Consider the following 16149-nt stretch of genomic DNA (forward strand, 5'->3'; position numbering starts at 1 on the left):
GGAGAGAAGGAGAGGGTGAAGTGGAGGGGTAAGCCCACTACTGCAACTCAACCGTCTTAAATGGCTTCATTTCCTAGTCTCCTTTCACGTTGAAGGTTTGACAATTTATTGACACACACCCATGGAGGAGGGAGGTGTTGAGTTGGGGGTGTACTGTAGGCAGCAGGAGAGTCTGCAGAGGAAGCAGTTCACCGGAGTATATCCATAATATGACTGCAGCCCCCGTTCCAGAAGGTCGAAATAATTAGCTCCACACCTAACCATTGTCTTCTTGATTGGGAGACACACTGCCATCAATGTGTTATTAATGTCTTTCTGTACATGCAGTACTATTCAATCAACTGTATGGCAAATACAGCATACATCTGGTTCATATTGAGGGGCTACAAGACCAAACATATACCTTGGAAAACATGGCATGTTATTGTATGCATCTGTCATGCTGGGTTGTATCCCATTGTTTTTCCCATTACCATGGAGGACCACTTCTTAGCTGGATTTGTCAGAGAGAGAATGCAGAGACACATATGTTCAGAAGACAAGAACAAACCTGCAAGGGACTTCTGCCTTCCTGAGAACAGGGTTGATGGAGGGATGACATGGAAAAGAAGTGGATGACAGGAGAGAGAGAGAGAGAGCGGGACAAAAAGGAGAGAAAGAGGGGATGAATGGATGAGGGTGATGGAGTTGACATGAAGATGAATCAGACGAGGAAAGTGAATGAGAGGCAGACAGAGATGGAGCAGGCGGTGCTGTTAATTACACACAGGTCTGGAATCAGTATTAGTGACAGGTGGTTAAGATACACAACAGTACATCCACACAGAAACCACAGACCAGGGAACAGCCAGCATTTCTTTCTGAACCAGCTCGCTGCTATAAGGAGTAAAACCTGCGGCATCCTCTGGTGAGAGATTGTTTGATACAAATGAGTGCATGTGTCACCGTGATCTTTTCTTGCGTGTGTATATGTCGGTGTGCATCTATATATCGGTCTGTCGTTTATCTGTGTGTGTGTGTGTGTGTGTGTGTGTGTGTGGTGGTGGTGCGTACCTGTCCCCTGACAGGTAGGGGGAGCTGTAGGGCCGTAGCCCGGACAGCAGGGTGTTGTGGGAGTTGTGAAGGACATTCTTGGCGCTACGCCGTCGCTGAAGGTGACTGAACAGTAGTGTCAGTTCTCTGACCCCATGTGCACAAAAAAACAAAGAAAGCAAGAAACGACAAAAAAAATAAAAACATAAAAAGGATGTCAAATTAAGGGTCAAAACATAAAAAAGACGGGGATAATTCATATGTAATTTATCAAAATGAAGTATGACAAATATTGATGGCACCATCAACACACTTTGCTTGTTACTGGACACAGAGCTAAGAGGCAAAAAAAAGGTATATGTAAGTCACAAAAGTCCCCCTCTTTTTAAACAAACTAAATGAGTCAAATGTAAATACTTAAAATAAATAAGAGAATACAATCTTATGAAATAAACAGATAAACAATGGTGGTAGTCATATTTGAGGCCTGAAGAAACCTGTAATAACTTAAAAAGGGAGAATGAAAATGAATGAAAGTGCACCCCACCGTTTTAGATCAGGAAGATAGAATGCCCACGGTCACCACTGGTAAAAGCAACTCAATTGCTGGGATATTGATAATTGTTGTATATTTCTGTACGTTCATGTGTGTATGTTCATGTGTGTGTCATGTTAATTATATGTAGGTGAAAGTTACATTTAGGTTCTCTTCCTAGCTCCTATAATTCAGTCTCTCCTCATCTCCCTACAATGCTCTCTCAATGTTCAACCGGTTAGCAGTGTCAGCTGGCTTTCAAAACCACATTATTTTAGGATAGGTGAGACACGCTTGCTACTCCAAGTCACACCTAAGTCAAATCTACCTGTACAAACATTTTGTCCTTTTAATTTCATGTACAGTGGGGATGGTTAAATTCATGGGTCGACCAGCACCAACACACAACCACACAACCACACAACCACGGCATTATTGGAGAGCAGAAGGGAGTATCTACCTGAAGGATGGAAGCATGCTGTCATAGAAGTACCAAGTGGCTGTCAGGTAGGAGTGCTGAGCATCAGTAGAGTACAGACGCCACGCAGCCTGGAACACACACACGCAGGCACACAGGAACATGCAGGAACACGTTAAGCCACTACAGAAAAATGATCCAATCATACAGCAATTTGTTGCTGGGTTCAGTTATTATTTTTTTATTTAAACTTTATTTAACTAGGCAAGTCAGTTAAGAACAAACTCTTATTTACAATGACAGCCTAGGAACAGTGGGTTAACTGCCTTGTTCAGGGGACAAACGACAGATTTTTACCTTGTCAGCTCGGGGATTCGATCACGCAACCTTCCGGTTACTGGTCCAACGCTCTAACCACTATGCTACCTGTCACCCCTTATGACCTAGTCTGTTGATTGAGTGGATGATACCTGAGCTATCTGTGGTCACCTGTATAAGGTTGGCAGCAGGAGTCCTCCTCTTCTCAAAGTGCTTCTGTCTGTGCTGCTCCTGCACCTTCAGGGCAAAGCCTGACCCCAGGATACCCTGAGAGAGGGGTCAGAAGGAGAGGGTCAGAGGCATGAGTTCCGATTGGCTGGGAGGGGAACTGACAGTGATGTACACCAATGAGAGAGACTCACAGCAGGAAGGGCGAAGAAGGACACACCCAGGAGCGCGAAACCGGCAGCTAGAAGTCGGCCCAACCAGGTGCGGGGTGTCTTGTCACCATAGCCGATGGTGGTGAGAGTAATCTGGGCATAGAAACACACACACACACACAGAGTGTGAGAAGAAGTCTTCCAGTGGTAAATACTATACAGAGCTATACTAGTAAAACAGCATGGTACTAGAGAGACCTTATTGTCTATTGGTCAGTCTCATCCAAGATCTGGAGAAAGGGCAATTTATACCCAAGTCAGTGGGTGTGTGTGTCAAATCAAATGTTATTTGTCACATGCTTCGTAAACAACAGGTGTAGGCTAACTGTGAAATGCGTATGGGTCCTTTTCCAACAATAGCAGAATTGGTCAGGAGCCCAGAAGACGGCTGCTATCCAATGCAATGCAATCTTTCCTGTGTGTGTGTGGTACTGACCGTTCCCCACCAGAGGGAGTCTGCGTAGGTGTTGAACTCTGTGTTGACGTCCTTCTCTGCCAGGTAAACCAGGAAGGAGGCAAAGATCAATACCAGGAAACCAATGTACCACGCTGTAATGAGCTCCTGAGACCGAGAAAGAGGGGGGAGGGGCGGGTAGTCATTATCATAACATCATCAAAACCATAATATATGAACATCAATCAATATATGCCAAACATTAAAGAGCAAACCCATCAACATCACCTGACAACACAATCACCTGACACAATCACCTGACAACACAATAATCACCACATTCACCTGACAACACAATAATCACCACGACCACAATCACCTAACACAATCACCACCTGACAACACAATCACCACACCAATCACCCGACAACACAATCATCACCCGACAACACAATCACCACCACATTCACCTGACAACACAATAATCACCACATTCACCTGACAACACAATCACCCGACAACACAATCACCCGACAACACAATCACCCGACAACACAATCACCCGACAACACAATCACCACAATCACCCGACAACACAATCACCACCACAACAATCACCCGACAACACAATCACCACAATCACCCGACAACACAATCACCTGCCAACAAATCAAATCAAATGTATTTATATAGCCCTTCTTACATCAGCTGATATCTCAAAGTGCTGTACAGAAACCCAGCCTAAAACCCCAAACAGCAAGCAATGCAGGTGTAGAAGCACGGTGGCTAAGCACGGTGGAGATTATAACAGAACATGGCCAAGATGTTCAAATGTTCATAAATTACCAGCATGGTCAAATAATAATAATCACAGTAATCAAATGACAACACAATCATCACCACCACCTGACAACACAATCATCACCACCACCTGACAACACAATCACCACCACCACCTGACAACACAATCACCACCATCACCATCACCTGACAACACAACCACCACCATCACCTGACAACACAATCACCACCACCACCTGACAACACAATCACCACCACCACCTGACAACACAATCACCACCATCACCTGACAACACAACCACCACCACCTGACAACACAATCCCCACCACCACCTGACAACACAATCCCCACCACCACCTGAAAACACTATAATCATCATCACAACCACCACCACCTGACAACACAATCACCACCACCACCTGACAACACAATCACCACCATCACCTGACAACACAATCACCACCATCACCTGACAACACAATCATCCACATCACCTGACAACACAATCATCCACATCACCTGACAACACAATCATCACCACCACCTGACAACACAATCACCAGCATCACCTGACAACACTATAAACCACAACCATCACCTGACAACACAATCACCACCACCACCTGACAACACAATCATCACCACCACCTGACAACACAATCATCACCACCACCTGACAACACAATCATCCACATCACCTGACAACACAATCATCCACATCACCTGACAACACAATCATCACCACCACCTGACAACAAAATCACCACCATCACAATCCCCACCATCACCTGACAACATAATCCCCACCATCAAAATCCCCACTATCACCTGACAACACAATCCCCACCATGACAATCCCCACCACCACCTGACCACACAATCCCCACCATCACAATCCCCACCATCACCTGACAACACAATCCCCACCATCAAAATCCCCACCATCACCTGACAACACAATCCCCACCATCACCTGACAACACAATCCCACCATCACAATCCCCACCATCACAATCCCCACCATCACCTGACAACACAATCCCCACCATCACCTGACAACACAATCCCCACCACCACCTGACCACACAATCCCCACCATGACAATCCCCACCACCACCTGACCACACAATCCCCACCATCACCTGACAACACAATCCCCACCATCACCTGACAACACAATCCCCACCATCACCTGACAACACAATACCCACCATCACAATCCCCACCACCACCTGACCACACAATCCCCACCATCACCTGACAACACAATCCCCACCATCACCTGACAACACAATCCCCACCATCACCTGACCACACAATCCCCACCATCACCTGACAACACCATCACCTGACCACACAATCCCCACCATCACCTGACCACACAATCCCCACCATCACCTGACCACACAATCCCACCATCACCTGACCACACAATCCCACCATCACCTGACCACACAATCACCAGACAACACAATCACCACCACAATCATGTGACAACACAATCACCACCATCATCACGTGACAACACAATCACCACCACCACCAGACAACACAATCACCACCACCACCACCACCAGACAACACAATCACCACCATCATCACGTGACAACACAATCACCACCATCATCACGTGACAACACAATCACCACCATCATCACGTGACAACACAATCACCACCACCACCAGACAACACAATCACCACCACCATCACGTGCCAACACAATCACCACCACAATCACGTGACAACACAATCACCACCACAATCACGTGACAACACAATCACCACCACAATCACGTGACAACACAATCACCAGCATCACGTGCCAACAAAATCACAAGCATCACCTGACAACACAATAATCACCAGCATCACGTGCCAACAAAATCACCAGCATCACCTGACAACACAATAATCACCAGCATCACCTGACAACACAATCACCAGCATCACCTGACAACACAATCACCAGCATCACCTGACAACACTAAAAGCATCACTAATAAACACCTGACAACACTATAATCATCACCACCAACACCTAACAACACTATGATCACCACCAACACCTGACAATGCAATCACCACCATCACCTGACAACACAATCACCACCACCACCTGACAACGCAATCCCAACCATCACCTGACAATGCAATCCCCACCACCAATACCTGACAATGCAATCCCCACCACCAATACCTGACAATGCAATCCCCACCACCAATACCTGACAACGCAATCACCTGACACCACCCCACCACCTGACAACACTATAATCATCACCACCACCTGACAACACAAACACCTCCACCTGACAACACAATAATCATCACCACCATCACCTGACAACACTATAATCATCACCACCATCACCTGAGAACACTATAATCATCACCACCATCACCTGACAACACTATAATCATCACCACCATCACCTGAGAACACTATATTCATCACCACCATCACCTGACAACACTATAATCATCACCACCATCACCTGGCAACACAATCAAATCAAAGTTTATTTGTAGCGTGCGCTGACTACAACAGGTGTAGACCTTACAGTGAAATGCTTACTTACAGGCACTAACCAATAGTGCGAAAAAAAGGTGTGTGTGTGTGTGTGTGTGTGGGGGGGGGGGTAAGTAAAGAAATAAAACAACAGTAAAAATACATTTGAAAATAAGAGTAGCAAGGCTATATACAGACACCGGTTAGTCAGGCTTATTGAGGTAGTATGTACATGTAGGTATGGTTAAAGTGACTATGCATATATGATGAACAGAGAGTAGCAGTAGTGTAAAAGGAGGGGTTGGCGGGAGGTGGGACACAAGGCAGATAGCCCAGTTAGCCAATATGCAGGAGCACTGGTTGGTCAGGCCAATTGAGGTAGTATGTACATGGATGTATGGTTAAAGTGACTATGCATATAAGATAAACAGAGAGTAGCAGCAGCATAAAAGAGGGGTTGGGGGGGGCACACAATGTAAATAGTCCGGGTAACCATTGGTTACCTGTTCAGAAGTCTTATGGCTTGGGGGTAAAAACTGTTGAGAAGCCTTTTTGTCCTAGACTTGGCACTCCGGTACCGCTTGCCATGCGGTAGCAGAGAGAACAGTCTATGACTGGGGTGGCTGGGGTCTTTGACAATTTTTAGGGCCTTCCTCTGACACCGCCTGGTGTAGAGGTCCTGGATGGCAGGCAGCTTTGCCCCAGTGATGTATTGGGCCGTACGCACTACCCTCTGAAGTGCCTTGCGGTCAGAGGCCAGGCAGGCAGTGATGCAACCGGTCAGGATGCTCTCGATGTTGCAGCTGTAGAACCTTTTGAGGATCTCAGGACCCATGCCAAATCTTTTTAGTTTCCTGAGGGAGAATAGGCTTTGTCGTGCCCTCTTCACGACGGTCTTGGTGTGTTTGGACCATTCTAGTTTGTTGTTGATGTGGACACCAAGGAATTTGAAGCTCTGAACCTGCTCCACTACAGCCCCGTCGATGAGAATGGGGACATGCTCGGTGCTCCTTTTCCTGTAGTTCACAATCATGTCATTAGTCTTGGTTACGTTGAGGGATAGGTCGTTTATTCTGGCACCACACGGCCAGGTCTCTGACCTCCTGTCTCGTCGTTGATCAGGCCTACCACTGTTGTGTCGTCAGCAAACTTAATGATGGTGTTGGACACGTGCCTGGCCATGCAGTCGTGGGTGAACAGGGAGTACAGGAGGGGACTGAGCACGCACCCCTTGGGGAGCTCCAGTGTTGAGGATCAGTGTGGCAGATGTGTTGCTACCTACCCTTACCACCTGGGGGCGACCCGTCAGGAAGTCCAGGATCCAGTTGCAGAGGGAGGTGTTTAGTCCCAGGATCCTTAGCTTATTGATGAGCTTTGAGGGTACTATGGTGTTGAACGCTGAGCTGTAGTCAATGAATAGCATTCTCACATAAGTGTTCCTTTTGTCCAGGTGGGAAAGGGCAGTGTGGATTGCAATAGAGATTGCATCATCTGTGGATCTGTTGGGGTGGTATGCAAATTGGAGTGGGTCTAGGGTTTCTGGGATAATGGTGTTGATGTGAGCCATTACCAGCCTTTCAAAGTACTTCATGGCTACAGACGTGAGTGCTACGGGTCTGTAGTCATTTAGGCAGGTTGCCTTTGTGTTCTTGGGCACAGGGACTATGGTGGTCTGCTTGAAGCATGTTGGTATTACAGACTCAATCAGGGACATGTTGAAAATGTTAGTGAAGACACCTGCCAATCACCACCACCACCAGTCAACACAATCATCACCACCATCACCTGACAACACTATAATCATCACCACCATCACCTGACAACACTATAAACACCACCATCACCTGACAACACTATAAACCACCACCATCACCTGACAACACTATAAACACCACTACCACCTGACAACACTATAATCACCACCATCACCTGACAACACTATAAATCGCCACCATCACCTGACAACACTATAATCACCACCATCACCTGACAACACTATAATCACCACCATCACCTGACAACACTATAATCACCACCATCACCTGACAACACTATCATCACCTGACAACACTATAATCATAACCACCATCACCTGACAACACTATAAACCACCATCACCTGACAACACTATAAATCACCATCACCTGACAACACTATAATCACCACCACCATCACCTGACAACACTATAATCACCACCACCACCATCACCTGACAACACTATAAATCACCATCACCTGACAACACTATAATCACCACCACCATCACCTGACAACACTATAATCACCACCACCATCACCTGACAACACTATAAACCACCACCACCATCACCTGACAACACTATAAACCACCACCACCATCACCTGACAACACTATAAACCACCACCACCATCACCTGACAACACTATAAACCACCACCACCATCACCTGACAACACTATAAACCACCACCACCATCACCTGACAACACTATAAACCACCACCACCATCACCTGACAACACTATAAACCACCACCACCATCACCTGACAACACTATAATCATCACCACCATCACCTGACAACACTATAATCATCACCACCATCACCTGACAACACTATAATCATCACCACCATCACCTGACAACACTATAATCATCACCACCATCACCTGACAACACTATAATCATCACCACCATCACCTGACAACACTATAATCATCACCACCATCACCTGACAACACTATAATCATCACCACCATCACCTGAGAACTCTATAATCATCACCACCATCACCAGACAACACTATAATCATCACCACCATCACCTGACAACACTATAATCATCACCACCATCACCTGACAACACTATAATCACCACCACCAGACAACACTATAATCATCACCACCATCACCTGACAACACTATAAACCACCACCACCACCTGACAACACTATAATCATCACCACCATCACCTGACAACACTATAATCATCACCACCATCACCTGACAACACTATAAACCACCACCATCACCTGACAACACTATAAACCACCACCACCACCACCTGACAACACTATAATCATCACCACCATCACCTGACAACACTATAAACCACCACCATCACCTGACAACACTATAAACCACCACCACCATCACCTGACAACACTATAATCATCACCACCATCACCTGACAACACTATAAACCACCACCATCACCTGACAACACTATAAACCACCACCATCACCTGACAACACTATAAACCACCACCACCACCTGACAACACTATAATCACCACCACCACCACCTGACAACACTATAATCATCACCACCATCACCTGACAACACTATAATCACCACCACCAGACAACACTATAATCATCACCACCATCACCTGACAACACTATAAACCACCACCACCACCTGACAACACTATAATCATCACCACCATCACCTGACAACACTATAATCATCACCACCATCACCTGACAACACTATAAACCACCACCATCACCTGACAACACTATAAACCACCACCACCACCTGACAACACTATAATCATCACCACCATCACCTGACAACACTATAAACCACCACCACCACCTGACAACACTATAATCATCACCACCATCACCTGACAACACTATAATCATCACCACCATCACCTGACAACACTATAATCATCACCACCATCACCTGACAACACTATAAACCACCACCATCACCTGACAACACTATAAACCACCACCACCACCTGACAACACTATAATCATCACCACCATCACCTGACAACACTATAAACCACCACCATCACCTGACAACACTATAATCACCACCACCACCACCTGACAACACTATAATCACCACCACCACCACCTGACAACACTATAATCATCACCACCATCACCTGACAACACTATAAACCACCACCATCACCTGACAACACTATAAACCACCACCATCACCTGACAACACTATAAACACCACTACCACCACCTGACAACACTATAAACCACCACCATCACCTGACAACACTATAATCATCACCACCATCACCTGACAACACTATAATCATCACCACCATCACCTGACAACACTATAATCATCACCACCATCACCTGACAACACTATAATCATCACCACCATCACCTGACAACACTATAAACCACCACCATCACCTGACAACACTATAAACCACCACCATCACCTGACAACACTATAAACCACCACCACCACCTGACAACACTATAATCATCACCACCATCACCTGACAACACTATAAACCACCACCATCACCTGACAACACTATAAACCACCACCACCACCTGACAACACTATAATCATCACCACCATCACCTGACAACACTATAATCATCACCACCATACCTGACAACACTATAATCACCACCACCACCTGACAACACTATAATCATCACCACCATCACCTGACAACACTATAAACCACCACCACCATCACCTGACAACACTATAATCATCACCTGACAACACTATAAACCACCACCATCACCTGACAACACTATAATCATCACCTGACAACACTATAATCATCACCTGACAACACTATAATCATCACCTGACAACACTATAATCATCACCTGACAACACTATAATCATCACCTGACAACACTATAATCATCACCTGACAACACTATAATCATCACCATCACCTGACATCCCTGAGTGTTTGTGTGCAGTGTATTTGGCTGTAACTTTTCAGAGTGGTTATCCTAACTACCAGTCTAAGGTGGATATAGTTTCTGAGGTAGGTGACCCTAACCGTTCAGTATGTGTACAGTATCTGTGGGTGTGTTGTGGTTGGCATGACACCCACCTTAATTTTGCTTTGACCACATATCACTAATACTAGTCGTTTCATCATCCACTGTGTGTGTGCATGTGTGTGTGTCCACCTTGCTGTGGGCGTAGACCACAGAGCCCAGTAGTTTCCAGGTGCCTCCTCGTCTGTCCATGCGTACCATCCGGAGGATCTGGAGGAACCGCATGCTGCGCAGGGCAGAGGTGGCAAAGATGTTCCCCTGGGTACCCGCTGCGATCACCGCCAATGACGCCACAAACACTATGAAGTCTATGGAGAAAGAGGGGGAAGAAAGAGAGGAGGTGAAAGGAGAGAAGAGATGAGGAGAAAGAGGAGAGAGATGGGCTAAGAGAAAGAGAGGAGGTGAAAGGAGAGAAGAGATGAGGAGAAAGAGGAGAGAGATGGGCTAAGAGAAAGAGAGGAGGTGGAAGGAGAGAAGAGATGAGGAGAAAGAGGAGAGAGATGGGCTAAGAGAAAGAGAGCTGCACAATGCACATCCAGTACACACACTCAGTCCCAGTAAGCTCAGACACATATCAATAGATCATTAACTATGCATTTGCTACTGCTCTTTGGAAACCATGTATGTATGTATGTATGTATGTATGTATGTATGTAAATGCTACTCCGTACATGTATCGTAAGTACAGTCGTGGCCAAAAGTTTTGAGAATGACAAATATTAATTTTCACAAAGTCTGCTGCCTCAGTTTGTATGATGGCAATTTGCATATACTCCAGAATGTTATGAAGAGTGGTCAGATGAATTGCAATTAATTGCAAAGTCCCTCTTTGCCATGCAAATGAACTGAATTCCCAAAAAACATTTCCACTGCATTTCAGCCCTGCCACAAAAGGACCAGCTGACATCATGTCAGTGATTCTCTCATTAAACACAGGTGTGAGTGTTGACGAGGACAGGGCTGGAGATCACTCTCATGCTGATTGAGTTCAAATAACAGACTGGAAGCTTCAAAAGGAGGGTGGTGCTTCGAATCATGGTTATCTGCAAGGAAACACATGCCGTCATCATTGCTTTGCACAAAAAGGGCTTCACAGGCAAGGATATTGCTGCCAGTAAGATTGCACCTACAGTGGGGAGAACAAGTATTTGATACACTGCCGATTTTGCAGGTTTTCCTACTTACAAAGCATGTAGAGGTCTGTAATTTTTATCATAGGTACACTTCAACTGTGAGAGACGGAATCTAAAACAAAAATCCAGAAAATCACATTGTATGATTTTTAAGTAATTCATTTGCATTTTATTGCATGACATAAGTATTTGATACATCAGAAAAGCAGAACTTAATATTTGGTACAGAAACCATTGTTTGCAATTACAGAGATCATACGTTTCCTGTAGTTCTTGACCAGGTTTGCACACACTGCAGCAGGGATTTTGGCCCACTCCTCCATACAGACCTTCTCCAGATCCTTCAGGTTTCGGGGCTGTCGCTGGGCAATACGGACTTTCAGCACCCTCCAGAGATTTTCTATTGGGTTCAGGTCTGGAGACTGGCTAGGCCACTCCAGGACCTTGAGATGCTTCTTACGGAGCCACTCCTTAGTTGCCCTGGCTGTGTGTTTCGGGTCGTTGTCATGCTGGAAGACCCAGCCACGACCCATCTTCAATGCTCTTACTGAGGGAAGGAGGTTGTTGGCCAAGATCTCGCGATACATGGCCCCATCCATCCTCCCCTCAATACGGTGCAGTCGTCCTGTCCCCTTTGCAGAAAAGCATCCCCAAAAAATGATGTTTCCACCTCCATGCTTCACGGTTGTGATGGTGTTCTTGGGGTTGTACTCATCCTTCTTCTTCCTCCAAACACGGCGAGTGGAGTTTAGACCAAAAAGCTCTATTTTTGTCTCATCAGACCACATGACCTTCTCCCATTCCTCCTCTGGATCATCCAGATGGTCATTGGCAAACTTCAGACGGGCCTGGACATGCGCTGGCTTGAGCAGGGGGACCTTGCGTGCGCTGCAGGATTTTAATCCATGATGGCGTAGTGTGTTACTAATGGTTTTCTTTGAGACTGTGGTCCCAGCTCTCTTCAGGTCATTGACCAGGTCCTGCTGTGTAGTTCTGGGCTGATCCCTCACCTTCCTCATGATAATTGATGCCCCACGAGGTGAGATCTTGCATGGAGCCCCAGACCGAGGGTGATTGACCGCCATCTTGAACTTCTTCCATTTTCTAATAATTGTGCCAACAGTTGTTGCCTTCTCACCAAGCTGCTTGCCTATTGTCCTGTAGCCCATCCCAGCCTTGTGCAGGTCTACAATTTTATCCCTGATGTCCTTACACAGCTCTCTGGTCTTGGCCATTGTGGAGAGGTTGGAGTCTGTTTGATTGAGTGTGTGGACAGGTGTCTTTTAAACAGGTAACGAGTTCAAACAGGTGCAGTTAATACAGGTAATGAGTGGAGAACAGGAGGGCTTCTTAAAGAAAAACTAACAGGTCTGTGAGAGCCGGAATTCTTACTGGTTGGTAGGTGATCAAATACTTATGTCATGCAATAAAATGAAAATGAATTACTTAAAAATCATACAATGTGATTTTCTGGATTTTTGTTTTAGATTCCGTCTCTCACAGTTGAAGTGTACCTATGATAAAAAGTACAGACCTCTACATGCTTTGTAAGTAGGAAAACCTGCAAAATCGGCAATGTATCAAATACTTCTCCCCACTGTAAATCAACCATTTATCGGATCATCAAGAACTTCAAGGAGAGCGGTTCAATTGTTGTGAAGAAGGCTTCAGGGTGCCCAAGAAAGTCCAGCAAGCGCCAGGACCGTCTCCTAAAGTTGATTCAGCTGCAAAATCAGGGCACCACCAGTACAGAGCTTGCTCAGGAATGACAGCAGGCAGGTGTGAGTGTATCTGCACGCACAGTGAGGCAAAGACTTGGAGGATGGCCTGGTGTCAAGAAGGGCAGCAAAGAAGCCACTTCTCTCCAGCAAAAACATCAGGGACAGACTGATATTCTGCAAAAGGTACAGGGATTTGACTGCTGAGGACTGGGGTGAAGTCATTTTCTCTGATGAATCCATTTTCTGATTGGTTGGGGCATCCGGAAAAAAGCTTGTCCGGGAAGACAAGGTGAGCGCTACCATCAGTCCTGTGTCATGCCAACAGTAAAGCATCCTGAGACCATTCATGTGTGGGGTTTCTTCTCAGCCAAGGGAGTGGGCTCACTCACAATTTTGCCTAAGAACACAGCCATGAATAAAGAATGGTACCAACACATCCTCCAAGAGCAACTACTCCCAACCATCCAGGAACAGTTTGGTGACAAACAATGCCTTTTCCAGCATGATGGAGCACCTTGCCATAAGGCAAAAGTGATAACTAAGTGGCTCGGGGAACAAAACATCGATATTTTGGGTCCATGGCCAGGAAACTCCCCAGACCTTAATCCCATTGAGAACTTGTGGTCAATCCTCAAGAGGCGGGTGGACAAACAACAACCCACAAATTCTGACAAACTCCAAGCATTGATTATGCAAGAATAGGCTGCCATCAGTCAGGATGTGGCCCAGAAATTAATTGACAGCATGCCAGGGCGGATTGCAGAGGTTTTGAAAAAGGGTCAACACTGCAAATATTGACTCTTTGCATCAACTTCATGTAATTGTCAATAAAAGCCTTTGACACTTATGAAATGCTTGTAATTATAATTCCGTATTCCATTGTAACATCTGACAAAAATATCTAAAGACACTGAAGCAGCAAACTTTGTGAAAATGTATATTTGTGTCATTCTCAAAACTTTTGGCCACGACTGTATACTTACACATTATCTTGTCGGTGAATAGACACACACACACAGACAGGGAGAGAGAGACAGAGAGAGACAGCATCTTGCCTATGACACAGAAGGGTTTCCTGGCGAAGCGTAGTCTCCCCTGCCATCCTCTGTAGCGACAGCAGCAGCCAGATGCCCAAACCCTCACAACGTATTCCAGACCAAACACCACGATCATCACAAACTCCTGTAGGGGGAGACAGAGAACAACACGATCATTGCAACCTCCTGTAGGGGGAGACAGAGACAGAGAGAGAGAAAACACCATGATCATTACAACCTCATCTAGGGGGAGACAGAGGGAGAGGGTCAGTCATGGGTCATTATGAGGAAACCAACTTAACACCACAGATCAGCATAGGGTCACAGCAAGGTCAGTTAAAGAAGCTCACCATCTGTTTACAAAATGATAATCTGTGACAATGGACAGAGAGTTAGAGAAGGACAAAGAAAAGAGAATGGGAGTGAAAACAGACAAAATCATTCTCCTTAGTCACTGTCAGTGTTGCCAAATATGGTGCTATATATAGTACGAGTCAAAAGTTTGGACACACCTACTCATTCAAGGGTTTTTCTTTATTTTTACCAGAATAGAATAATAGTGAAGACATTAAAACTATAAAATAACACAATCATGTAGTAACCAAAAAAGTGTTAAACAAATCAAAATATACAGTTGAAGTCGGAAGTTTACATACACCTTAGCCAAATACATTTAAACTCAGTTTTTCACAATTCCTGACACTTAATCCAAGTAAAAATTCCATGTTTTAGGTCAGTTAGGATCACCACTTTATTTTAAGAACGTGAAATGTCAGAATAATAGAAGAGAGAATTATTTATTTCAGCTTTTATTTATTTCATCACATTCCCAGTGAGTCAGAAGTTTACATACACTCAATTAGTATTTGGTAGCATTGCCTTTAAATTGTTTAACTTGGGTCAAATATTTTGGGTAGCATTCCACAAGCTTCCCACAATAAGTTGGGTGAATTTTGGCCCATTCCTCCTGAAAGAGCTGGTGTAACTGAGTCAGATTCGTAGGCCTCCTTGCTCGCACACACTTTTTCAGTTCTGCCCACAAATTTTCTATAGGATTGAGGTCAGGGCTTTGTGATGTCCACTCCAATACCTTTACT

The 16149-nt window shown here is 45.3% G+C and overlaps 1 protein-coding gene across 1 annotated transcript in view; it reads right to left on the reverse strand.

Moving 5' to 3' along the window:
* The window catches only part of LOC139559256 (potassium voltage-gated channel subfamily KQT member 4-like), a 143828-nt gene that overhangs the window by 15697 nt on the left and 111982 nt on the right, over nucleotides 1-16149 (reverse strand). The window contains exons 3-9 of the mRNA XM_071375075.1: nucleotides 15071-15197; nucleotides 11294-11469; nucleotides 3120-3245; nucleotides 2666-2776; nucleotides 2475-2570; nucleotides 2028-2116; nucleotides 1054-1179 (exon numbers count right to left, since the gene is read on the reverse strand). Coding sequence (XP_071231176.1) covers nucleotides 1054-1179; nucleotides 2028-2116; nucleotides 2475-2570; nucleotides 2666-2776; nucleotides 3120-3245; nucleotides 11294-11469; nucleotides 15071-15197 — 851 coding nt within the window. The remainder of the gene's footprint in view (nucleotides 1-1053; nucleotides 1180-2027; nucleotides 2117-2474; nucleotides 2571-2665; nucleotides 2777-3119; nucleotides 3246-11293; nucleotides 11470-15070; nucleotides 15198-16149) is intronic.

The sequence above is a fragment of the Salvelinus alpinus genome, chromosome 29, assembly GCF_045679555.1.
Source record: "Salvelinus alpinus chromosome 29, SLU_Salpinus.1, whole genome shotgun sequence".
Taxonomy (NCBI): Eukaryota; Metazoa; Chordata; class Actinopteri; order Salmoniformes; family Salmonidae; genus Salvelinus; species Salvelinus alpinus.